The sequence below is a fragment of the Acanthochromis polyacanthus genome, chromosome 17 (assembly GCF_021347895.1).
Source record: "Acanthochromis polyacanthus isolate Apoly-LR-REF ecotype Palm Island chromosome 17, KAUST_Apoly_ChrSc, whole genome shotgun sequence".
In the NCBI taxonomy this organism is placed as follows: Eukaryota; Metazoa; Chordata; class Actinopteri; family Pomacentridae; genus Acanthochromis; species Acanthochromis polyacanthus.
Window position 1 is genome coordinate 12,403,842 of NC_067129.1, and position 26,825 is coordinate 12,430,666.

General features: G+C 40.8%; 3 protein-coding genes across 3 annotated transcripts; all 3 read left to right on the forward strand.

The window, feature by feature from the left end:
- Window positions 1–506: 506 nt before the first annotated feature.
- aldocb (aldolase C, fructose-bisphosphate, b) lies at window positions 507–11,582 on the forward strand. The gene is made up of 9 exons (XM_022214917.2): window positions 507–648; window positions 7,132–7,248; window positions 7,959–8,170; window positions 8,720–8,774; window positions 8,860–9,020; window positions 9,144–9,227; window positions 9,328–9,502; window positions 10,070–10,269; window positions 10,385–11,582. The coding sequence occupies exons 2-9, from the start codon at window positions 7,137–7,139 to the stop codon at window positions 10,475–10,477; spliced, it is 1,092 nt and encodes a 363-aa protein (XP_022070609.1). The 5' UTR covers window positions 507–648; window positions 7,132–7,136; the 3' UTR covers window positions 10,478–11,582.
- A 2,161-nt stretch (window positions 11,583–13,743) lies between these two features.
- pigs (phosphatidylinositol glycan anchor biosynthesis, class S) lies at window positions 13,744–19,390 on the forward strand. The gene is made up of 12 exons (XM_022214926.2): window positions 13,744–13,901; window positions 14,869–15,008; window positions 15,118–15,229; window positions 15,320–15,409; window positions 15,520–15,611; window positions 16,806–17,046; window positions 17,158–17,300; window positions 17,374–17,488; window positions 17,593–17,738; window positions 17,844–17,944; window positions 18,025–18,235; window positions 18,783–19,390. The coding sequence occupies exons 1-12, from the start codon at window positions 13,883–13,885 to the stop codon at window positions 19,059–19,061; spliced, it is 1,689 nt and encodes a 562-aa protein (XP_022070618.1). The 5' UTR covers window positions 13,744–13,882; the 3' UTR covers window positions 19,062–19,390.
- Window positions 19,391–20,573: 1,183 nt separating this feature from the next.
- Window positions 20,574–25,448, forward strand: srsf1b (serine and arginine rich splicing factor 1b). The gene is given in 5 exon segments (XM_022214930.2): window positions 20,574–21,003; window positions 22,152–22,354; window positions 22,444–22,616; window positions 23,830–23,941; window positions 23,944–25,448. Coding segments are annotated over 5 exon segments (750 nt in total). The 5' UTR covers window positions 20,574–20,809; the 3' UTR covers window positions 24,012–25,448.
- Window positions 25,449–26,825: the final 1,377 nt, after the last annotated feature.

Below are 26,825 nucleotides of genomic sequence, written 5' to 3' on the forward strand. Positions count from 1 at the left end.
CTCAGATTTAATATGATTTGAATGTAAAAATGCAAAATCCTTCACTTTAGATGGCCAATAGACCATCAAAAGTATACAAGTGAATAGGCCACTACCAAAACAAATGTATGGTGGCGTAGTCAACTAAAGCTAGTTGCCAAATTTCATCCATAAGAGGTATTGTTAGTAAAAATTATCAACTACAATCTCTGCCACTGTAATTTTTAAAATCTGCTTAATTTGTGACTTTGTTCCCCAAATAAGCCCAACTGTTGCTTCTGTCTTAGAGGGTTTCTGGAACAGGAAGCTGTGATTTACTTCACACACAAAATAAAAATCCCATAAGCATAAAACACATTGTGTAGAGGCTGTTTGATTTTTTTTTTTTTTTTTTTGTCATTGTGATGTCTCCGTTTGTTTGTAGTTAAACTTCCAACAAAAAAAGATGCAGAATCATGCTGCGTTTTCGCCCTGAGATACGATGCTATGCGGCGCATGCGCCTCAGCCAACAAACGTCACTTCGTCACGTGACGCAGCGCTGGCTCCGCCCGCTTCTGGAGGCTTTAATAAAGGGTCACGTTGCGCTGCAGCAGTGAAACAGGAGACCGCACCGCATCCTCTGCATATAGCTCACCTGCTCTCTGTCCCCCTCAGCTATCCATCAGCAGGTAAGAACCAGCCACAAACTCACCCACGAGACAGCTACACTCACTCTTTATGAGCTATCTACTACACAAACGATGGTTTAGTATTGATAAAGATGATGCGGATGTGATGCTCTTCTACTCTACCTCAAGCTGTCTTCTTAGCTAGTTAGCCAAAAAGTAACAGCGACCGTCAGCGTCGTTTTCCCTGTTATTTACTCGGACGTTAAACCGTCTAACTCTTCTAATTTTGTCAAGTATCTCTTCAGAGTTGCGCATTTCACCCTGCCAGTGAAATACGCAACAGGAAGAGAGCAGAAATGATGACCTTCAAGGATGGAAGCGGAGGGGAAGAGCCTGTTGCGTCTTCTTCCACTTTACAACGACGCACCCTGTTACTTTATGTGCGCCGAATGTGTTCGAATTTGGGGCAAAACGTGCGGATAGCAGCAACGTTGGGCGATGATGGGGGTGGTGGTGAGCTCACGTCCTGTCAGGGTGTATCTGTTCCTCTGCACGTAGACCTCTGATGAGCCGGGAGGCGGGGCTGACTGAGAGGACACGGTGTAATAAGATCATATGCAGTTTTTGGGAAAAAATGGTTCACCCATCACTGAATTTGGACAACCAAACTTCCTTTTGTGAACGCATAACACGTGACATAACTTATATTTTAATGAAATTCACAGTTTATTGTAAAACTAAAACGATGAATCCATCACTCCATTCACAGAAAGTCAATATAATTCAATGATGTTTAAGTCATTTAAAAGCAGAATGACAACACTTTCCTTGTTTCATCCTCTTATATGTGAACCTTATCTCATTTTTGTAGTCCTCTAAAATGCCATATGTTGGCTTTTTCCAGTTAAAAACTACACACTGGAAAAAAAAACAATCAGTTTCCATACAGCAGTTTAGGCTTTGAGAAAATGTAAAGAACATTTTTCGCTACATTCTGGCATCCATATACCAAAATGAATGGATTTAATTAGAAAATAAACTGCAGATTAGTTAGCAATGAAAAATAAGAATTGGCTGCAGTAACGGTGTACGGTGTTGGCACTAAATGTATTTATTTTCATTGGTACACATTTGCTTGTTGACCAACAGAGGAAATCCAAACAATTGATCAGTTACTATAGTTGTTGATGAATAATTCTGTGTTGATCAACTAATAATTTAAGCTCTGAAGGGTAAAATGCCTTAACTTCATATATGAAACGGAGGCAGTTTGTACAGACCACATGAAAACGGTTTTCACATAACAGTGGAACCTCGAGTATGCAAGAATTCATTTGATTTAGTTTAATATTCAGTGTAAATTGCACTGTAACTACTTTTTTCTTCTTTAACTTTAATCCAATGTCTTTCTTCTACAACTGCAACCCTAAAGACGTTCAGATTGTCTTCCCAACTGATTTTACGAAAGAGAGATGAATATTACCTTGCTGGTTTTTTGAAATGTAACTGTAGCTATAGTGTAAATCTGCACATTTTCACGAGTGTCAACCTCTCTTTGAACTGCAACACACGCATGCAGCCTTGACGTCTGCTGTAGGTTCCTGTGTCATTGAGCTGCATGGGTAACAGTGCTCCTGCTAGCGCTGCTGGATCGAGGCCTGAAGATAGAAGCAGCCCAAAAACAGAGACTTGCAACAGTGCCAAGGCCAGCAGCCCGTCGGGTAACAAAAACGCAGCACAACAAGCAGGCTTTTTACTTTTGACTAGTGCTGCCCTGCAGGAGCCATTTCACTTCCTTAAAGCTCATGTCGCTTGCAATGTAGAGACAACAAGAAGACAGCTAAACCCTCAGGTAGTGATAATGATGCAGACAAGGTGATGAAAATATATCCTATTTTCTCTTCAAACTCCCCCATCCTCTCCCTACATGCTTGTTACTGTAATTTCAACTGTCAATAAATATTGTAAGTGCAATGACAGCCTGAGTCTAGGTAGATAAAATGAGTAACTACCCATACTAAGTCCCTGCCTGCAGCCTTATAAATACTAGGCGTGCTAGTGTGCAAACTTAGGATATATTATAGTTTAATGCTTGCAGCAATGCTTTAAGAATGACCAGCTGCAGCACGATTGCTATAGATGTAGATACTGTTTTTAATGTAACATGGTTATTTATTTGTGATCTCTGACTACATCCTGGCTGGTCCTGTTTAAGGGGGAAGATGAAAGCATCAGATGAGTGATGGTTGAGCTTCAGACAAGAAATAGATGTACTAGCTTGAACTTAGTTTTGTCTAAACTCGGTAGTAATTAGACCAGTTAGTGCCACAATGTTCCAAATGAGAATTTTTTTTTTTTAAAAAAGTGTGGCCTACAGCGTGGTGAATCTGGGCTCAATTCACAGATACGCAATTATGGTATGTTTTTGAAATACAGTCTCGCATGTCTTGCCAAATTTGAAGTCTTTCTGTGTCACGCATCAGGGAGTTGGCTGTTAAATCTTGATGTCGCAGTACAGAAATGGTGTTTTTCTTCATGAGGTGACCACTGTGCAACAGGCTGGAGTGAAAATCACAGAGACGTGATGGAGAGAAAGTTCAAGATGGCTGCTTAATAATTTCAGCTTTCTCTGTGTCGTGTCTCTCTAAAAATGCTCAACTTTAATCCTGTGTCTAATTTTAGTGGAAACGATTCCAAAATAGCTCTTTAAATGGCCAACCCAAAAATAAAATGCCTGTCGTTATAAAGTCAATTTCAGAGCTGTATATGTGAAATAATGTCACAATGTAATCTCTGCACAGTTTGGGAGACTGGAAGATAACCATAATCGTCAGTAGTTTTATGAGGTAACAGCATCAGAGGGGTGTCACTTCCAGTCATGTCAAAGTGACATTTTTGGCAGTAAGGAAGATGATTCTTCAAAATTGCATTTGCAGCGGTGAAGTATCTGAGATTTCTAAGCTAGTAGAAATTGACTTTTAAACGATTTGAAACTTGTAGCATATATTACCTTCATCTAATGTTGTATTTTCAATTCAATTCAATTTTATTTATATAGCGTCAATTACAGTCAACTCGTCTCAAGACGCTTTACAGAACCCAAATGCCTGACCTATTGTAGGATACTATAGATTAAAATGGTTTTCCAGGAAGAAGACACAGATGTAGTTCACCTGCCAACATGTTAATCTGCAGCAGTAATGATAAAATGTACTCTAGTTTCTTGAATTAAAAAAGAAGAAATGTAGCTTTGAGTTTTATCTTTTTAATTTTTGGTCAAGTAACTAGTCAAAATTGGTCAATATCAAATAGAATATGCCTCTAACTTCTGCCTCTACCTCCTTGAAATTGGTAAGCTGATGTAGTTGAACTGTTGAAATTCCTCGTAACGTTATGCGTGCACTTAGTAAATTAAGGTTTTAACAGTCGTCTCACTCATTGCATACGGGTGGCCTCTTCTGTGTGGCGCAGCATGACTGCTTGATTTTTATTTTTTTTTCCCCAATAAACCAATCGGTCAATTAGTCAGCCACTGAAAGAGGTTGACCAGGCAGTCTTAAGTAAAACTCCTCTTTGTTCACTTGATTGGATCTTTTTTGTGTGTTCCTGCTAATGTGCCAACCTTAGTGAGACAAACTCCCTTATTTCATTTTGTCACATCTGTGGTGCTACAGCCTGCAGCATATGATAATTTAACATCAGGCACGAAGTACGGCTTCATCTTGTTTTTATTCTTGGTGCTCCCCATGGATACACAGCGTTTCCTGGAGACACTTGAGGGGCAGATACTGAAATAGAAAACCCTAATGTCAGTGTTTACTGTGTCTGTTCTGGCCAGAAGGTCTGACATTCACAGACACTGAATTGAGTCTGCCAAGATCACTTTTGCAGTATTCAGATTTTAAACTTATTAATTATAAGCAGAACAGGAATCCAATAGTAATGTAAGTGCACACATCTGAAAGTCAATTCAACTAAAACAGCTCATTTACAACCCTCTCAGAATGCAGTCCCATCAGGGCAACTTACTTTTTGATTTTGAAACAGAATATGAATTTCCCATAAGAACTGAAATGTGTTCTTGTGTGCCACTGGGGGATTATATCAGAGTTGACTCAAATAGCACTCTTAGTTTTAGGGGTTTCCATAAGCAACTAACTGTGCATCCACTCACTCCAGCTAACCTGCCATCATATGCGTCTACCAGGCCTTCATCCAAAAACAATGTCTCTTCTACCTGTGGAATCTCACACAGTATCAAGACTACAGTGTGAGGATAGAGGAAGAAAGAAAACGATTTTAAGTAATTCAAAAAAGCAGCTTGTCGTTTTTGATACTAAGACACTCCACAAAACCTTATGTAGCATTGATTTTTCTTTTCTTAAAAAAAAAACCCAACAAAACGCACACATTTTAATTTGTGCCTGCAGTAACCGAAGCACAAACTTTGAAAAGTGTGGTGCTGCCACTAAACCTGCCTCAGGCTGATCATATGTCAGAGGAAGGACACACTGTAGGACATTCTTCTTCAAGGGTGTATGTTCTTGAGCATATTTTTCAACTGAAAAATTACTTCTTGAAAATGCGTATGTTCACAAATTTGGTAACTTTCTGTTGTGATTGACTAATCATTGCGCAAAATTTAGATTTTACATTGCAAAATGAAGATTTCACATTCCCTTGCAAATTGTTTTGCAATGTTTCCTTGGCAGAAACCCAAAGCCAAAGAGAGCGTATTGTTGAAGCATGCAGGTGCTTCACAAAAGGTAGCAGGTATTTGCTGAGCATGATTTTTGTGTGACACACAGTGGAGCAGGGTTGAGCACAGATAAACGCACTGAAGGCCCACACATCATGCCTGTGCCCTTGGCTTGGCCTTTATCAAGCTGAAATGCTTCCTTTTATTCACCGGATGTGTCGTCATGCAGTTTATTCAGCTGGTCTGTGTTCCCCTCAGGGACACATTATAGCCTGCAGTGCTGGATTTTTTTTAATTTCAGCTGAACTGTAAATGTAGCTTGTAGCAGTAAGCTATGCCTAACCTTTCTGTTGTGGTAACTTCACACTGTTTTCACTGAGAGGCCTGCATGTGCTCTAAAGGTTATCTCATAGCTTTAAGCTGAGGATTAACACAGAGGATACAGGTTATGTCAGGCAGTGTCCTACCACAGCAAACCAGTCTCAATCTGGAATTCAGTTTATATTGTTGAGCTATACTGTACCTAAAAACTATTCTAGGTTCCACTAATCTTGCACTTTAATGCATGGTTGAATATTTATAGTAAATATTTTTGTCCAGGTATTTTTTCCTTATAGTGCTACAAATCTCAGTGCAGCATGCACCTCCGTACATCTGACTGTTGCTAGCCTGCTAGCTTTGTAATCTGACCTTATACCTTCCACCCATTAAACTGACTCATCAATAGTCTGCTCCATTATTGTGGCACATACCAGTGCACTTGTGAGGTTTTAGTGAACAAAGCCATAATTGGGGATGTCGATCGCGGGGAGTGGCTCTGTAACCGGTGCAGTCAACCAGAAAGACAAGTCACAGCTTGTTCCCAGGAACATTCTGCGTTGGTAGGAGTGATGCGTTTTAGAGATGTGCGATAATGGGACTTTACAACTCCTGTCTGTGTTCATCCTGTATGTATCCAGTAGATATAATTTGTAGTCACAAAGCAGCAGCAGCATTAAACTAGATGGGGTGATAGAATTTGAATTTAAGTAATGTCTTCATCCATGCAAAGAAATAAAAGGCATGCATATGTGTAATTCACAAAGACGGATGTAATGACATTAGAGGAAAAAAGGAGAAACCAAAGTGTTGCTGAGGAGAGGGAAACGAGCCGTGCTGCATCCAGTCCTGCAGCTATAACGAGGATTGGCAGCAGGGTCTATAGGAGCGTTGTTGCATAATGTGCCTCTCTGTCTTCCGTGCTTCAGATTGGATGGGGAGGGGTTATGTAACTGCTTATTTACGGCAGAGCGAGGAAGGGAATAGAGAGAGAACGTAATAATGTGGTTTGGAGCTTGTGCGTGCACGTTAGCACGTCGTGACTGAATGGCTGCTGCCTCCAAACGGTTTCTGTGTGACTGAAACCAGACAACCGATTAAAGAGAATTGTTTGGTTTGAGTCAACACAGTCTACTACAAACCCTAAATGGTATAAACGTCAGTGAAGAAGACTTATTTGGTTCTACTAAACATTCACACAGAAATCTATTTACTGACTTTATGTTGCAGCTATTTTTTCAGGCTCCTTTCCCTTGAGGAAGCAGGAAGCCTTCTGCTCACAGTCTTTGCTCTTATCACATCTCGCACACATGCTGTGCAACTGGAATGTATGAATTTAGTTGCCATCTTGTAGGAGCTTTGTCATTTTCACCCATCCTCCAACCATCACTGAGGGAAGCTCGGTCTTTTAGAAAGCAGCCATGTTGTAGACAATAGAGGGGCATTAAGGTATTAAGGGAGGCCAGTGCTAGGCAGTCATCCAAGTCAACACAAGGTGAAACAATGTGACACTCTCTCTCTTTCAGCCACTATGACTCACCAGTATCCAGCACTGACTGCTGAGCAGAAGAAGGAGCTCCAGGACATCGCTCAGAGGATAGTCGCTCCAGGAAAAGGCATCCTGGCAGCCGATGAGTCCACCGGTATGTTTGTGTTCTGAGTTGAGGAGTTTGTGTCACACCAGCAGGATCACCACATAAATCATAATAATAAAAACCAAAAAAACATAAAAATACAGAATAAAAACCAAATCAGTACCAGAGTATATTACATGTACAACATGTGTTGGCCCTTTGTATTACTAGCATACAGCGCCTTCCTTTCACTAGACAGCTATTAATTTATTAATTTTTTTGGTACATTGCAGGCATTTTACATATTATAACCTTTGCAATAAAGTTTGTTTTTAGAGAAATCATCTTTAGGCTACAAGATGTATTTCAAGATGATGTTTTCTGTGAAAACCCAAAGATTTACAGTTAAGACAAAGAAGGAAAGTAGCAAATCCTCTTGCTGGAGAAAGTACAACCAGGCAATAGCTCCTGTTATTAACCAGTTATCCAAAAAGCTGCAGATTAAGTAATTGATTAATATTTGAAGCTCTACAGATGAGAATAAGTGGTTTTCGTTTGCACAGATTTCTGATGTGTAGAGGCCTTAAACTAGATTTTATGTTTGTCTGTTCTGCTGAATGTTCTAAATCCTTAGCGATCATAAATGAAATATTTTGTATTGTTAAACATCTAAGCCTGAATTCAACCACAGCTGTGCAGCAGTGAATGCATGAATTATTTCTGTCTTAATTTGAGTCAGTGTGTGTTCATAATTATCTGTGTGTATGTGCTGTCTTCAGGCAGCATGGCGAAGCGTCTAAACCCCATCGGGGTTGAGAACACGGAAGAGAACAGGCGTCGCTATCGCCAGCTGCTCTTCACGGCCGACCAGCGCATCGACAGCTGTATCGGAGGGGTCATCTTCTTCCACGAAACCCTCTACCAGAACACAGACGATGGCACTTGCTTCTCCAAGCTCATCAAAGACCGCGGCATTGTTGTCGGCATCAAGGTATGTAGTGCTGAATGCTGCACTAAAGTCTGATTTAAATCTATTTAGCTGGAAAATCTGGGTGTCAGGTCAGTTTAAGAGAGTCTCTTCATCTCTGTGATTGACAGAAATGCTCGTCTTTTCTCTCTTTATACAAATGCAACATTACCTGGTGTCAGTTATCAGCTGTTTGTTTATATGGGTTGTCATGCCCCACCTCAGCATCCTAAAATATAAAAACTTTAGTGCAGAAAGCTCGTCTTTCTTTTTTTGGTAATGAATGTCCCTCAGCTCCAGCATTTATCACATTACAACCAAGTATTTCAGTTAAACAGGCAAAAAGAAACCCCTGTCTTTAGTTTGGCAGGTAAAACCGTAAAGTATTTGAAAAACCGTGACTCACTGTCAACATGTTTATTGTGGATACATGCAGACCCACACACAACAGCAGATCAGGTTGTGAGGAAAAACTGGGTCAAAGAGCTTTCAGGTTATATGTTCAGGATTGTTGTGCAGAGTGACACTCAATGGGATTTGGTGTCATAAATGTTTGTTTTGCTCTCTTTCCAGGTGGATAAAGGTGTTGTGCCCCTCGCTGGAACAAATGGAGAAACCACTACTCAGGGTAGGAAACAGCAGAAACAAACACTCTTAAAGGATCGCACAAAATTCCTGCTTCATTTCTGATGGATGTGTCCATGTATGCGTAGGTCTTGACGGACTGTCTGAGCGCTGCGCACAGTACAAGAAAGACGGTGCAGACTTCGCCAAGTGGCGCTGTGTGCTGAAGATCAGCGAGACCACGCCATCTGAGCTGGCCATCTTTGAGAACGCTAATGTACTGGCACGTTATGCTAGCATCTGCCAGCAGGTTGGTATGAAATTACGGGATGAGGATGTAATTTACTCTGGCTAAAGATCGATTTATTTTGGTATTATGTATCTTTAAAATATAAGAGTTTGTATTAAATTCCTCCTTTGCAATGCCTCTTAGAATGGCATTGTTCCAATTGTGGAGCCTGAGATCCTTCCTGATGGGGACCATGACCTGAAGCGTTGCCAGTACGTCACTGAGAAGGTAACACAGTGAGAAATGTACATGACACAAACCAATGTAGACGTCCTGTAATGCTCGCAGTCTTTTGACTTCCATACATTATTCTGTCTCCTGCCACTAGGTCCTAGCTGCAGTGTACAAGTCTCTCTCAGACCACCATGTGTACCTGGAGGGGACACTGCTGAAGCCCAACATGGTCACAGCAGGACACTCCTGCTCCACCAAGTACAGCAGCGAGGAAATCGCCATGGCTACCGTCACTGCTCTGCGCCGCACCGTGCCTCCGGCTGTCACAGGTCAGAGGCAGATATAAGGAGAAAATTCCTTGTATGGGATCCTGAAGGACAATTTATGCTCAGACTCTCTTGACCTGCTTCTACTCGTATCTTGAATGTAAATAATTTGCTAAAATAGAGACGAAAGATACAGTAAACAAGTTAAAGATGGCTTTAATTGGTAGCATCAGTTTTATTTTTTTATTATCGTATTATAATTATTGATTCTTTTGGAAACAAAAATTGCACACAATAAGCAATGAAGATGTAAGATAATGACAGACATAGTGTCTTTGCTGCGTTTGTCTTTAAAGCATTTAATTGGAATTAATTTGTTGGATCTGAACCAGCTAGACTGCTTCTTCTATTTTAATGACTAGTGCCCAATTACACAGCACTCTTCAGAAAGTGAACACACCACTTTCTGAAAAACTACATGAGAAATTGTTGGATTTTATGAACCTGTGGAAAAAAAAAAAGAATGTACCTTAAAGTAGTGCTGAAAATGTGGAGCCAAAAGGCCTAAATATTTATTGAAATCAGGTCTTAGCAGGTAGATAACTTGTTCATTTTCCTGTTTTTCCTCAGGAGTGACATTCTTGTCAGGTGGCCAGTCTGAAGAGGAAGCCAGCGTGAACCTAAATGCCATTAACACCTGTCCGCTTGTCAAGCCCTGGGCCCTGACCTTCTCCTACGGCCGCGCCCTGCAGGCCTCTGCTCTCAACGCTTGGAGAGGAGAGCTGAACAACGAGAAGGCCGCCACCGAGGAGTTCATCAAGCGTGCTGAGGTTAGAATAAGCACGAAGATGCATCGAACATTTCCTCGCTCAGTTTAATATAATTGACGTTTTATTCATGCTGTGCCGTTCCTAAAACTTTATTTGTTTCTTCTGTATTCTTCAGGCAAACGGTAAGGCTGCGCTCGGAAAGTACGAGTCTTCCGGATCTGGTACCGCCGCAGGAAAGTCCCTCTACGTAGCTAATCACGCCTACTAAACATCAAATTACCACATTCAGCCGTGGCCTAGTCATAGTCTTATATCTGCTCTGCTATTCCCTGTCACTCCTCCATCAGTCACAGGCCTGCACTGTCTACTGTACTATGTTATCAGAGTTAATGAAATTACATTATTAGATATATGTATTTGAAAACATAATGTCAAACCACAGTACTAAAGGGAACAGGCTTGTGTTTTTTTTGTTTTGTTTTCCTATTTGATCAAACAAATCAAAACAGCTCTGAGACCATTTGACTGAAATTGAAAACCGTTTAATTTCATGTCTAACCTGTTATTGGACTCAGCGATTGGAAGTTAGCGGCCGCAAAATGTTAACATTCGATCAAGATAATCAGTATTTATTCCATTCCTCTTCTTCAGTGCGCCTGTCTCCACACCAGGTGCTTTCACCCTTTCTCCACCACTTGATAAATCTTGAACTGCTCCCGAAGCAGGCCAGATCAGCATATGTGTGTCAGTGTTTTGCTTCTGTAAGAACAAGATGTGGGCTAACTGTGCTAACGCTATACTAACATACACACACTGACAGTGGGACCAACTGATTATTAATAGCATCAGTACATCCATTTTGAGGCAAAATGACGAGGCATATGGTGAACACTGAGTTGATCCTTTGAGCAAAAGAGCGGAGTGCTTGTTGTACTCTCAGACAGCTGTAGCTCCAGCAGAGACACTGTACTGTAATGAACCACCACACACCCGGAGTCATTCCTAATAATTCATCCTAATCTTTTTCGTTCTTACTCTCCTTAGCACCGTCACTCAGAAACAATCATCTTGTGTGTGTCTGTTCTCAGTATAACATTAGCTTTAAAATACATACGGTAATTAATGTATTGAGTTGTGTGAAGGTGTTAGTATTTTGTGATGCTTGTGTGTCATCCCCCCTCCTGATTCCCTCTGCCCGCCCCATGGGAAGATCTGATGAGTTTCTATTGACGTACACGCAAAATGCACCAATGTGGGGTTAGCAGCAGGGAAACAGTCACTGCTGTGTTGGAATCTTGTGATGTTAATATTGTTCTTGAAGCACTCGGTGTGTCAAATAGTGGAGAAAAATAAACTAAAATAATGAAAAACGATCCACGATCTTTGTGTTGTGTTGTTCTCCTATATGTTTGACAGTGAAAGACATATGACCATATTTCATTTAATTTGTATAGTTCATATTATATAGTGATAGAAGCCTACCAATAGTTAGTCAGTAGATTCACTCAAATATTATACTTTTGGCTTGTTGGTACTTGAATATTTCCACTTTGTGCTACTTTATACTTACATTTCCAGAGAGAAATTGTACTTCATGACATTTATCTCACACATGGTTTCTATTTACCTTCATATTAAGATTTAACATAAGTTTATGTAATGCCATTCAGTAATATAATACAACACAGAGTGGGGCCAGTTTAAGTACATTTTGCAGGCAGTATTTATGTACTTTCACTGAAGTTAACGCAGGGCTTTTATTCGTATAATGTAGTGTTACAAACTGTATGTAAGAAAATGATTGAAATACTTCTTTCATCACTGAGATAATACTCTTACAGTACAGTCTATTTTTTAAGCAATTCTTGCAGTTCCTATGAATTTCCCCAGATACTGTTCATCAAGCCATTTTCTTTTAGCTAGATAAATATCACCTTGACAAGATAACACATCCACAGTATGAAAGAGCCTCTGTGTCTACCAGTGTGTGCATTGGTGCAGCTCTTCAATGAATGTGTTACAATGAATAAAAATCAAAGACAGGTGACCTTGTCAGTGTAATCTATTCAAAGGTTGTCACTTGCACCATTAACTCAAACCAGCTGCATCTTTCAAAGGTAGCTTAAAGGTTAAAGAGGCCGTCTGTTTGACCCTGAGACCAGCAGGTTAAATCGGGGTGGGGCAAAGGAACAAATGAAAGAGCAGCTATGGCCTCCCTCAGTAACAACACTCAGATGTCCTTGAGCAACTGGACAAGTGGTCTTATCACAGCTGGCAAAGCACAGGTATAAATACTTTAATGAATGATAGTCCTTATCCTAGTGCTGTGCTTCCTGGCTCAAAGGAATAACATACTGAGTAAGCACAGTCACACCTGTGTTTTTGGTAGCTTGACAAGTCCTGATATCTGCTGTTTAAAAAAAAGTCTATTTTTATTCAGAGAAGTGCTGATCCAACACACTATATAAACCTAGTTTTTGAATCTGAGTGCTCCAGTTTCACTGTGTTGGCTTGTGTTGTATTGTAGTGTGATTAAAATATTGTTGATAGATCATATGTGAAAATAAAAGCGACCAAACAACTACTGTCTGAAATCCAACAGCATCTTAACAAACACTATATGTTAGGGAAAGTAATATTTAGTTAGATGTGTATTTGTCCATAGTCCACAACTACGCGTTATTGGGTCCATTTTCTGGTTATTAGCTGAATATGTGAATATAGAGAGACAGCAGGTCCGACTTGTGGCACTGGCAGCGAGCAGTGACACTTTTTGTGGCACCGCTGCCGTGCCACGGTTAATGCCACTGTGCAGTGACACTTTTTGTGGCACCGCCGCTGTGCCACGGTTAATGCCACTGTTTGGGCGAGATGCCACTGCCGCAGCGGCATTTCCAGTGGCCTCTGGAGATGCCAGATCTTTTGCCGGTAGGCAGTTCCGGACCGTTCCGGCTTACTTTCACCCCTGGTGGCATCTCCCTCAGACAGCGGAATAAACCATGGCATCTCGCCCAAACAGCGGTAAAAGTACTGGCATTAACCATGGCATGTTCCCTAAACAGTGGCATTAACCGTGGCATCTCTGCTGGCATCTCCAGAGGCCACTGGAAATGCCGCTGCGGCAGTGGCATCTCGCCCAAACAGTGGCATTAACCGTGGCACGGTAGCGGTGCCACAAAAAGTGTCACTGCACAGTGGCATTAACCGTGGCACGGTAGCGGTGCCACAAAAAGTGTCACTGCACAGTGGCATTAACCGTGGCACGGCAGCGGTGCCACAAAAGTGTCACTGCACTGTGGCATTAATCGTGGCACCGCAGCGGTGCCACAAAAAGTGTCACTGCTAGCTGCCAGTGCCACAAATCGGTCTTGCCCCGACTTGTAAATTAAAGCCACCACAAGAGGCGCTGTTTCCCAAAGTGTCTCACATTGTGTTTGCGCGTTACATATAAATACCGGGATGTACCGACGGTCACTGTCCCTCTGGTTTGGGACGGACTGACAGTCACGATTAACAATATTTGTTTCATTTTCAGTACATTGTAACTATAAATAAAGAACTGAAGTGGTTTTATACTCATATGTAATCCTGGGTTTGTGTTTAATATTGGTCATGTGACATTTGACTAGTTGAGTTACATGAACAAGCGCACCCCTTCAGCTGATTGACAGAAATGGCTACCACGGAAGTGGGTGAGTAGATTCATTCACTGAATTCTGTGTAAATGCTTTCACTCCTTAATGAAGTACCATTTATACTGGTGTGTTTTTAGAGTATTATTAGATGTGCAGCAGTTTTAGCGACCGCATTTCCAGGAGCCTGTTTTCTCAGTGTTATGACCCTGCGAAGCTAACGGCTAACAACTAGCTTGCAGCATCTGCAGTGTTGAACGAGGAACTCCCAACGAACACCTGCAGTTTTTTTCCACCTTATATCTGTGTTTTCATTGCGTTGTTAAGATCTCCTTAATCCCCCAAAATTCTCCTTAATTTTTTGTTATAGTTTGTTAAAATTAAATCAGGTGTTGCAACCTTGTACTGTTGGGGGAGTAGCATTTAGCTCAGTTTTAAATGGAATTAACACAGTTTCAGTAAGCACATGTGGCTTCAATCAAATGTACATGGGGTGTAAACGACTTAAATAAGATCCTCTGTCATGCCATATGAAATGTTGTTTGCGATCTGCATATGTAAGGGTAGGAATTTCTTCTAATCTTGTAACATAACAATGAATGAGTCGCAGTAATGCCAAAAGCTATTGCTGCCATTAAGTAGGCTTGCTTACTGATTTTGAGAATTGTTTACAATTATCTAATACAGCCAAGGATTTAACAGGGATAGAAACCACAGTATAAACGGTATGAGATCATATCTGACAGTTGATGCTTTAATAGTATCTGGCATAAATTATCTAAGTCCCAGATCTGACATGGGTTAAGAAATTTGCCATTTAGAGCTGCTTTTGACAATTATTATTGCCAATTTTAATGCAAAACATTTGCACTTATCTTAATCATTATGATGGTATCTGTAGAATATTTTAGAATCTGAAATATGTGCACGAGCAAAGAAAGCAATCGTTTTTCACAGAGTAATCACTAATAAGTAATTTTATGTACTCAAATAAAATGCTGTCTGTCTGTCTTGATGTTTCTCTCAGAGCGTAGACGAGGTCAGCTTGCTGCTCTGTCCATAGCAGCGGTGGTCATCATCGTGGGAGTCCCGCTGTGGTGGCGAACAACTGAAACGTACCGTGCGTGGTTGCCTGTCAGTCAGATAAAAGAATTGGCAAAGCTGCAGGTTTGTTATTACTTCTATTACTACGTGTCCATCTCGTGGGTTATTTATCTTTCATGTTTTAATGCCTTATTTTTTTTAAACTGTCCGTCTCTGTATTTCTTTTATGCAGCTACAGTTGAGTGCAGATGTGGAGGTTGTGTTTGCACGTGGCACCGTGACACCAGAACAGCAGAAGAAGGTTCCACTGACGCAGACCCAGGAAGAGGAACACGCAATAGATGGTGATTTAATAATACTGTTTTAGATGCTACTTTTTGCAAAACACAAAACTTGGAAATTAATTTTTTGATGTCATGTTCTTTTTCTTCCAGAGGACACAGCTTTAAGGTACAGGTATGAGACAAGGTACCGCACAGCTACTATCATGGAGGAGGACGCTCTGAACCAGCCCACTGCTGCAGGTAAGCTGCTGGCAAATCCAGCTTTCAGTGCTTCATATGTTAATGTTTCATTACATCAGTAAAACCACAGATAGTAACTTCTCTTTGTTGCTCTTGTTCTTCTTCTTTAGAGGCAGATTTATCTCTGCACACGCTCAGTGAGAGTCCATGTGGTTCTTTGGTTGTATATGTGATCCCGGTGTCTTCTTCACTGCTGCCTGAGGTTAAAGCTCTTTCATTATGATTTCTTCAAGATTAAATTTTAAACAGTATTAAGTGGCTGCTGTTAAAGCTAACCTATTCATTGTTTCCCAGTTTTGCATTAGTGCAAATTAGGGATGAGTATCGCTAAGATTTTGACGTTTGACTGCTTATTGATCCAGTAATTGAACAGTTTTCTTGGTACTTTTGATTTTTTTGTTTGATTGTTTTGTGTTTTAAGACCAGAATAAAGATTGCTTTATTTTCTCACATGCACTGTATAAAGTTACAGTTTCTATAATGTTGTGGTGATGGGTATCATCAGAGCAATGTGGACATTGTCACAGGTTTTTACTCACAAAATAAAATATTATCCACTGTGTTTCAATAAACTGTCCAGCATTATATCAGAATTAAAAGCTCCAGCTTGAACAGATAAGAAGTAAATGTTAGTCTGTTGTGCTGATAGAACCTGTTTCATTTTTCACATCTAAGTGTAAAATGAATGCAGAACTTTGTCAGGATTTGACTGTGTGAGTTTAATAGTTTAGGGAAGAAAACAGTTTAAGTACTTCTACCGCGAACACCAACATTCAGGCAGAGAAAAACTGAAAATAAAGTCAGACAGAGTTTCTCTGCGTCCTCCAAATCACTAAATCCTGCTGCTCTGTGCTCTGAAATGGAAACTAAAATTCTTAATGACAGTTCAGACGATGCTCAGAATTTCAGACCAAATTCATGAACACAGTCACAGTTTAACAAACGGCTGGAGAGTAATTACTTCTTACTCACTTACTTACTTAAGCATTAGCCTCTGTTTGTATAATTTAGTTAACTCTGTGGTCAGGCTGCTAGCAAACGTAACAAACCTGGTTGTTGAAGAATGAACTACAAGCTCAGCAGTCAAACATTTCTCTGTCTGTTAGTGTACCTTATGAATTTTTCCTGAATTTTTCAACAGTTTGATCTTGTTTTTGCTCTGACATGCAAACGGCTTGTTGCTCTTGTGGCAGCAAATATTTTCTGCATCAACTGTAGTGAAGTTTAATGATAGTTTTAAATGTTTATTTCTCCTCCATTGTCAAAGGCACCCTCGGTCTTGTTTAATACTAGGGCTTGGTACCCGTCGCTAGTGCAAATGTTTTCATGTGTTAAAGGTTGATTAAAGTCTCTGTGTGGCGTTATGCTGGCTGACCTGTACCTTCATGCCTTTCAGGATGTGAATGTGTATATCGGTCAGCGACGGACCGCCCTGCTGCGTATTGGTCCTCAGATGAGAGTAGGCAAGACACTAGAGCAACTGCTGGCTCACCTGGAGCCTCGTATCAAGCAGGTGCTGCAGGTGATGTCTTTTAGCCACACCGACATCACCGCCGCCCTCAGCGACAGAGTCCGTTTCAGTCCTGACAACAAAGAGAGCATCGCTGACAGTATGAGAGCCTTCAAATCCAGCCCAGGTTTGTTAGCCGTGCAGTGCACCAACCTCATGTCTGTTCCAGCTGTTATGTGCTCAGACTCTATGGACACTTTCCATCTGCTCCCTGCTTATTTTTTTGTCTTTTCTTTAGGTTATGAGATAACGTTCAGCCTGTTGAACCCTGATCCAAAGTCACACCAACTACACTGGGACATAGAGGGTGCTGTAGAGACCTACATCCAACCTTTGCTCACAAAATTGTCCCCTGTGGCCAACTTTAGCATCGACTCTCAGGTACTGTGTTTGTCGATGTATAGCAGCCATGTCACAATACAAAGAGGCTCACCTTCACATGTTGCTTTTACAGACATTGTACTATGCCATGCTCGGTGTCAACCCACGCTTTGACGCCAGCCGCAGCGCCTACACACTCAACGCTGACAGCCTTGCACATGTCATCAACCCAGTGGAGGCTAGACTTGGTAGAAAACTCTATTTTTAAACATATTTCAGAAGAAGGAGCATCGTCTTGTTTCCTCTGGTGTATTTAGGTAGAACTGTTTTTTTTCTTGCGTTTGATTTCCAGGTTCCAACGCTGCGTCTTCCAACCCAGTCCTGAATTTTCTGCTGTACGTCCCAGATGCCCACCATTCACCCCTTTACATCCAGGGCCGCAAAAAGCAAGAGGTGCCTTCCAATGCGTTTCACTCTCCACGATGGGGTGGAATTATGGTGAGAGAATCTAGAGGCAACACAGTTTAATAATTAACTGTGAGGTGACTTTAAACTCTTGCATTGGCATGTTGGGTAATATATCACCAAAAAATATTTCTATAGGTTTATAATGTAAATGGCTTCTATGGATCAAAGACTGACTTCCCTGTTGACATCAACATTAACATGGCTAAAGTCATGGGAGTGTTCCTCGCACAGCTACGGTGAGTTTTCACCTACAGTATGACAGCTATTCCCTTTCCTGCAAGACACAATCTAACTTTTCTGTACTGTGTCCTGTCAGACTGCTGCTGGGTGTGCAGTCATCAACGCCTCCTCCTGGCTTCCTGGTCGCACCGTGTGGAAGCACAGGACTCGCTGACTGGGAGCTGGACCGCCTCATGTGGAGCCGTAGTGTGGAAAACATTGCAACAGCAACCACGACCATCACCTCTCTGGCGCAGCTGCTGGACCAGATAGGCAACATTGTTATCAATGACAACATTGCCCAGCAGGTAGAATCCGTGTTTACATCTGCTTCTGTGTTGCCCACATGTATATGAAGGTGTGTAAAATACATCCTTCATTTAGTCTGGGGCGCTGTGCTTCTTTTGTTCCAACTTAGGACACAGTAATAGCATGTATTTCCATCTTGCATTTCATGTTTCAGTTTCCTCCCTTTCTGCCATCTGTGTGTTATCATTTTCAAAGTCCTCTTCATTTTCTTTCCTCTGGCTGTACCATTGTCCAGCACTGACACAGCCCTAGAAAGATGGGTCTGTCTATGCGAGGCTACTTCCACGTCAGCTGGAAAATGTGTTAACTGAACAGATGAACGTGCTATTGTTTGGTTAGGGGAAACCAAAAAATAACTCCCTGTCTAAACATGCAGTCTGCCAACATGAACACATTGTCTGGCTAAATGAATCAACTGAGGCGTAAAGGCATTTTAGTCTGATTATCAGACTAGTATCTAATCCTTCTCAGTGATTTTAATTGTCTCTAAATAAAGGAATGTCTTGTATATTCTCCTAACATGTGACTATTGTTGCTCTCACCCAGGTGTCTAGTGCTGTTACGTCTCTACAGCTCGCCGTGGCGGAGCTGGAGGCCGGGAACCTCGGCTTTGCTCTTCAGTACAGTAAAGAGGCCATCTTGGCGTCAGAGAAGGCATTCTTCGACCCTTCACTCCTCCACCTCCTTTACTTTCCTGATGATCAGAAGTTTGCTATCTACATACCCCTCTTCCTGCCCATGTGTGTACCCATCCTGCTGTCTCTGCTCAAAATAGTGTCTGAGGCGAGACAGAGACGCAGAGACAGGAAAGCCAAGAACGACTGAGACATTTGAGGAAATGTGATGAACACGAGGTCTGAACAAAAAGCCTGTCATGAACTTTTTTTTTTGGTGGCCTTGACATTTAAGTGCAAAGATGGCAAGAAAAAAGGTTCATTTTGCAGCACTGAGGTTTGGGCTTTGCAAGTCAGTTATGTATGATTTTATTGTTTCCCCTGAGGATTTATGTCTGTTTAAGTTTTTAATGAGTGGCTGCTGGGACTGTCTTATGCTGTACAGTTGAAAATTTGAATTGTAAATGCATACAAGTTTTATATTTCAATTGTACTTTCTATTTTAAGTTATTAAGAAATAAAAACTAAAATTCTAACTGATGTTTTTGTCTGTTTTTCTTTTTTGGCACCTTCCCAAATCACATTTTTTATTATTAATGCAGGTAATGCAGAGTTGAGTGTTCAAGTTCTGTCTTGACTATTAATAACAGTAATCTGACAAAATAGTGTTAACACAAGGTCCACTTAATGGATTCAGGAGCTTTTAGAGGCATCCTGCTGTGTTTTCCATGGCTAATGTTTGGTTTGGTAAAAGGTTACCCTCACTAGACTTTTAATGCATTTGTGTGTAGATTAAAGTGGCAGGTAAGCACAGTCTTAAATGTGCAATTGTAATACTGTTTCCAATGTCTTTTGTTCAAACACTTTGCAGCTTTGATAAGTAACATGATCTCAGCACTGCATTTGTGTAGCTTTTAATCAGATCACTTGGTTTTCTTTTTGGTCTGAGAGTTCTCACTGATGAAGATGAAACAGGTTATAGCTCCTAAATTGGCACTGAGGCCAAAATTATATTGCCTGCTTCTGTTTTCAAGCTAAGAATGAACTTTAATGCGCAAACTTTTTGATCAAAGAAAATCAGTGTTTGAAAGGGACTGATATGCTAAAGGAATCCAGTCAGTTGGTCATTTGATGGATCTGGATGGGAATTTTTTTGGTCATAAAAGATTTTGTGCCCAGTATCACTTAAAGTGCCCTAAAAAACTATTTTAAAAAAATGAAATCTATCCCAAGTTCATTCCAATCTCTTGTAAAAGAAAATATGCTGAATTCAAACACAACTCCAGTACTGAGGTCATTACAGATTGAAGGAATTAAGCTCTGTGATAATAAATGCAACAACAAAATACTGAGGATTTTCCTTCTCAAAGAAAGTTTCCCAAACCGAATTAGAAGAAATTACATTTTTAAAGACTTTACGAGAGCAAATGATTAAAATTAAAATTAAAATTTTATTACTTATCCACTTCCTCCACTCCGGAAAATGATAACAAAACAATTGAATATTTAGTAAACATTCTGTTATTAATGGGAAAGTTTTTTATTCATAGATGTAGGTATTTCAAAACTAAAGTCACATTTAGTAATTGGAAGGACGATTTTAGTTTATATTGAGATACTGAGAAAAAACTTTGATGCTTAAACTTCCCTTGCTGTGGCGCTCACATTCCCCAGTAGGTGGCGGTATGGTATGAACCCCCTTAAAGCGCGCTGCGCTCCATCACACCACCGAAGAAGAAGGGAACTTTGTAGCTGCTGCTCTCTTTTGACGTCCAACTTCAAGCATTTCAACTTTCCCCAAGACGTAGGTGTAGCTTTCCATTTTTTTCGTGTAATTATTACGTTTAATTCACTACCTAAGCGTCAGTTTTATATATTTTCTTTACTAGGCTAGCCAGTTTCTCCAGCCTGCCGGAAATTTATAAGAAGAAGAAGAAGCCAGCTTAGTTTTGTGCTATAATGTCCGGCGGAGGAGTCATCCGAGGACCAGCGGGCAGCAATGACTGTCGGATATACGTGGGGAATCTCCCTCCCGACATCCGTTCAAAAGACGTGGAGGACTTGTTTTACAAATACGGATCAATTCGTGATATCGATCTGAAAAACCGCAGAGGAGGACCACCGTTTGCCTTCGTGCAGTTCGAGGACCCGAGGTGAGCTGCACTGGCCCCCACGTCTCTTATCTGCACAGTTAGCTAGCTACACCCAATGCTGTTTATGCAAGAAGACAACATAAGCAGGCACATACACTCATTTACCGTTTCTTAGGACGTGCTGCTGCAGGTTTATGCTTTTGGAGAGGTATTGAGGCAATTTATTACACCATCTGGTGGCTATAATGCTGGATTCTGTTGAATTGTGTTGGGCTAACCTGAGTAACTGCTTGTATGTTGGTTTGGTTGCGAGTAAGCCTTCCTTCAGCACACATTTTCAGTGTTAATTGGAAGCTATGTAAGGAGAGGAATAAATTGGCACTTATTTTGGTAATCAGTTAACCATTCAGGTCAATAATCAATCAAATTTGCCGCTTTTTACAGTATATTTTACTGCATATTTTTGTAGCATTCACCAAGGAGCATTTTCATTATTTCATCATAGCACTGCCAGTTCACGAGAACGTTCAAACAACTTGCTGCACACACCATTAGTTTCATTAGCTTTAATACTGAGGTGAAAACATGTGAGAGGTCAAAGCTTGTTCATTATACTGAGGTTATTAAAGTATATTGGCATAGACTCTCAAAATTTCCAATACAAGCTTCATGCTTAAAATGAGAAGTATAGAATGGGCACATCTAGGAACTCAATAAAACAATGAATAAAGGCTTGCTGATAACACAAAGAATAAAGAAAGTGAGTCATTGATTGCTAAAGTGTGAGCAAGTTTGGTATGCAGTTTTAACAGTTGTGCAAACAAATGTGTTTCATGGCACAAGAAGCACACAAAGGCTTGGACTGGCAGCTACTTTGGATCATAATGTGTTTCAAACTTGAGACTGGCAGCTGTTTTAAGAGACATTCTTGAAAGGCCTAAGCAGCTAAGAGTTCAAGCATTTTGTGTTCTATGTGCCATTAGTTTCCTGTGCACACACAGGAATATTAATCCTGGTCAACAGCTCTCATTTAGATAACCACATTCAATAATCAGTAATTTTGCAAGATGCATTTATCCCCCACGTTTCAGCAGTAAATGATAGTAGCTGTAAGCTAATCTACATGACTGGCATAAGTTCCTTGACTTGTAAAGCTGTATTTATTTAGCGGTTTGAGCTGGATGATATTCCACTGCTGGATTCCACAGGGATGCTGAGGATGCCGTCTATGGGCGTGACGGCTATGACTACGATGGCTACCGACTGCGTGTTGAGTTTCCTAGAAGTGGAAGGGGAAGTGGTGGTGGTGGTGGCGGAGGCGGTGGTGGAGGTGGTGGTGGAGCGATGGGACCCCCAAGGGGAAGGTACGGCCCTCCGTCCCGACGCTCAGAGAACAGGGTCGTTGTGTCAGGTAGGTGACAAGTTCCTCTCCCTGTAGATTGTTCTCATCTCATTAAGTCCAAGTGCAAATTAATTTTATTCCATCTTCTTTCCCGTCAGGTCTTCCTCCCAGCGGGAGCTGGCAGGACCTGAAGGATCACATGCGAGAGGCAGGTGATGTATGTTATGCTGATGTGTATCGTGATGGCACCGGAGTGGTGGAGTTTGTACGCAAAGAAGACATGACCTACGCTGTCCGTAAATTGGATAACACCAAGTTTCGCTCTCATGAGGTATGTGAAGGATCACAGCATTTGTGTAGCTCAGTGAGGAGTGGCTCTGAGGCTACATTTTGGATTTGGAAAATCTCCATTAAAGGAAGAAAACGGGAGACACGGTGAAAATAACACATGGCAACATGTAAAGCTCATTGATTAACTTGGATGACTATGATGTTGTTTTGTCTAATAGCTCTATGTCTGTCATGTTAAAATGAAAATTGGATGAAGCCTTTTTTGTTTGTTTTTTTATGTTATTTTCAGAGACAGTCATACCAATTTGTGACATTTCTGAGTTGCCAGGGTTCATGCAGAACGAGGCTTTAGTTGACAAGTGAAGTGACTGTTCAAGTTAACTGTTAAGTGAGGAAATCATGTGCAGAAATGACCAGTATAAACCATAGAATGGATTATACAGAACGACCTTAAGATCTATGCGTGGCTAATTAGAAATCTAAAGATCTGGAGGGCTGTCACTTTTGCAACAATATCTATAGACACACTAAGGGCAGGGCTCCAGATTAACTTTTTTCACCGGTGCAACCCATTTTCTCATTTGGTCACAGTTTGTCACAAACCGAACCCTTCATTTGCTGAACATCTGCTTACTGAAAGACACCACGGTTAGCGATATTCTCTAACGACCTATATTGCAGACTGCGGTGGTCAGCCAGGTCTGTGACCAAAAATGACCTGAAAGAGTCAACTAGGGCATTCTAATGTCAGATTTGTCCCAGATGGAACACGGAGTGATTTATTTATTTTTTTCAACATGCAATCTTTTCTATGAGCAGAAAAAAGCAGCGCAGGTTTGCATTTTTAAGCGTAAATGCCCCAATAGATAGTGTTCATGTTATGGTGCGAAGCTAAAATCATTATTGTGATTAATGTTCATTTAATTTTGCGGCCTGCATTAGGCATTCTAAGTGAATGAGTTGCTCTTCTTCCTTCTCTGGTTAAATATCTTCCTGCCTCCACCTGCTCTCCAATCATCAGGTGTGTTGGACCTTTCCATTTCTGCCTCCTCTTCCCTCATTTTCTTTTTAAATAATCAGCTACACGTCACTTTATCGTTTATTGCAAATGCAACCTTTTGAGCGTGAAAGTCGCAGTCTGGAGTCCAGAAGGGCTCTGAAAATTATAACTACACTCTATCTGATGTCTGCAGCAGTCTCATTAGTGTCTTCCACATGGCCATGAATGTTTAGTTGTGTGTGTTTGTGTTTAGGGAGAGACGGCCTACATCCGTGTGAAGATGGATGGTCCTCGGAGCCCCAGCTACGGTCGATCTCGGTCTCGTAGCCGCAGTCGAAGCCGAAGCAAGAGTGGTTCTCGCAGCTACTCCCCCGTCGCAGCAGAGGGTCTCCACGCTACTCTCCTCGGCGTTCCCGCTCCCGCTCTCGTACCTAAACACACCTGACCTACACTGAAGCAGTGGTGTGCCTCAGAGCCAGAGAGGAAATGTTCACATCACTCAACAAACCTTGTATACTCTCGAAGGATCTTCTTCTGTCACCTGTGTATGCTGTCATGCCATGTTACATTTCCCCCCCATGCTTTTGGTTGAAGTTTATTTTTCGTTCTCATTTTTGCAGACCAGAGCGTGGTCTGTCTACATAACCCAGTTTTGCTTCATTCTAGCCTTTTCCTTTTCTCATAAACGTTCTTTTTCTGCTATCTATCGTTCCCTCATCTCTGTACTTTTTTTTTCTCTTGTCCTTGTTGAATACTTTGTTTCAATTCATTTTAATTTCATTTATGAAGATTTTTACTTCTTTCAAGCATTTACTACTGTCCTTTTGACCTTCTTGTGTGTTTCTCTGTAGAGTTCAGTGGATCAGGATAGGATGGGACAGAGGAGACAGTTCATATTAGGATAAACAGGAGGAGGAGGAGGAGGAGTCAAATATGGCACCAATGGTATGATGGCAGTGCCTTGTCAACTGTGAAATCTGCATTCTAAGGCTGTTAGTTTTTACACACGCTTTAAAATGGAGTGCCGTTTCTGAATGTTTTCAGTAGTTACAGGTTTTGTGTACCACTTTGTTTTTGGAGACCCAAAGCTTTTTTTGTTTGTTTTGTTTTGCTTTTCCTCTTTTTTTCAGCATCCAAAGTAAATCTTGGTATTTTGGGCTTTATTATAGATGGTGACCTCTGGTAGTTGCATTTATTGACATTACTTGAAGTTTTTTTTTTTTTTTTGAAGGTGTGATTCTAACTCGCCTCCTTCTCTTTGGTTCTGCTGGTATTCTGAAGGTTTGGACTGGGCTCAGTGTCTCCCCATTCCGGAGCCGGATCAGGATTCAGGATCAGATCAGGATTAGGATTAGGCTTCAGGATGGATACATGGAGCACGACCCCCGGCCCTGTCCACATAACCCCCATCAAACCGGAAACATTGTAGTGAGAAATTTAAACTGAATTGGCTTTCGAATTACTCAAATAGTTGTTGTTGGTTTTTTTGTTTGTTTTGTTTTGTGTGGGACCTCAGAGACACAATTTCTGACGGCACAGTGAGGAGGGATACATTTTTTAAAAAAATTTTGTTCATAAATTCTCAAAAAGAAGAGCAAATCTCGGATCAAATCCAGGAGGAGGGCTGGGAGGTGCAGGATGGATCCACACGCATAAGGAGAGTGGTAAATAGTGGGTAAATGTTACCAGTGGAGGTGGGAGGGAAGGAAGAGGGAGGTCTGGGAGGCGACAAGGGAATGTGACCTTAATGTGGTTTGTATTTCTTTTCATAGGTCAGTCTTTCCAAAGGTGGAGGAATTCTAATTTCTTACATATAATCTCCAATATTTCAAAGCTTTATTCTCTTTTAATAAAACATTCAGTAACATGAAATCAAGTGATTTTTGTTTTTCTTTCCCTGTGTTTCTTGTACAAATTAGGGTCGGGCACACAAACACACAACACTTGTACAACATATGCAGTTGTGTTTGGGGTATTTGTGTTTGTCCTGTGCATGGTATCAGATGTTTTTTGATACCTGATGATGGTATCGGTTAAAAGTTTTCATCTTGGCAGGTACTGTTGCTCTTTATTGTGCACATTCAAGCCCACATAAGCAGTATTATAAGGAATGTGTTTCTGAAATACTGACATGAACTTCTTGTGGGTAAAATAATTACTCAACAGTGTAGGTTTTGTTGTGTTTTAGCCTTAATTTATGTATATTGGGATCAGATCAATTATCTTAAGGGAAATTGACTAAATCCACAGATTCCTTTAGAGCCTATTTTAGCAAGCACTTGGCACAGAGGGGAGGAAAGGAAGATTTAACTGAGATCAGGACTTTTTGTTTCAATTGATTATTGATGGAATCGTGATACACAGAGTGATCATAAAATATGTTTACTTTGTAGCCTGTTGACCTCTGCACCTTTTTTCTCAATTTATTTTTTAAAAATGTACATGTGTATAGTTACCAATAAAATCCAAATGCCTGGGCCTGATAAATTTAATATACATTTTTATTTAGGCTTAAAAACCATAGGAATGCTCATTAAAGATCCTTTGGTTGTGTTGCTTGTTAGCAGTTGTACCTTAGTATGAGAAACAATAGTTTATGCACATTGGGAGGTAAATACATACCAAAGCTTCACACATTCATATGCACAGCATTTTGTGTGTGTGTTTTATTTATAAATGAACATTGATTACACAGAGAGACGTGATTGACTGTTTCAGCACCATGGACAGAGACACTGAGTCTGAAGGCATTAAAGGCTCCAACAGACTGGAGGTTTCTCTGCAAACACTTCCTGTGCTCCACCTTCTGCATTTACATTTGTTACACAGCTTTATTTGACTTCAAGTAAAACATCCAACACTTTAAAGTATGCATTGCTCTCAGCTTTATCTGCAATTGTTGGTAAGGTTTTAACACTGTAACCTGCATAGCGTTATGCCTCAGCAAGGCCTTGGTTAGTCTGATTTAGTTTTATATATTTACATCAAGTATAGTTAGCATACATTGCTTGTTCAGTGAATGCCAGTGGTTGTCAGTAGCTGCTGTGTGCATCTAACTAAAGCTACACAAATGCTGAAAAATGTAGTTCTGCAGAGTTAGGGCTTCTAAGACCATGAGGAAGTAGCATGTTAAATCCATTTTATTCTTTCTTTTTACCATAGGCAAATATGTATTTGTTGTTGCAACATAGAGCATGTCTACAACAGAATAGGCATCATGTAACAACCAAACATGTACTATATTGGAAA

Excerpts from the sequence above, each read along its gene's own strand:
- aldocb (XM_022214917.2), top strand. The coding sequence starts at position 7,137 with ATGACTCACCAGTATCCAGCACTGACTGCTGAGCAGAAGAAGGAGCTC. Across the intron at positions 9,228-9,327 it reads GCCAGTACGTCACTGAGAAG|GTCCTAGCTGCAGTGTACAA; the intron begins GTAACACAGTGA and ends TCCTGCCACTAG. Across the intron at positions 9,503-10,069 it reads CGTGCCTCCGGCTGTCACAG|GAGTGACATTCTTGTCAGGT; the intron begins GTCAGAGGCAGA and ends GTTTTTCCTCAG.
- pigs (XM_022214926.2), top strand. Across the intron at positions 15,009-15,117 it reads AAGAATTGGCAAAGCTGCAG|CTACAGTTGAGTGCAGATGT; the intron begins GTTTGTTATTAC and ends TCTTTTATGCAG. Across the intron at positions 17,945-18,024 it reads GTGTTCCTCGCACAGCTACG|ACTGCTGCTGGGTGTGCAGT; the intron begins GTGAGTTTTCAC and ends GTGTCCTGTCAG.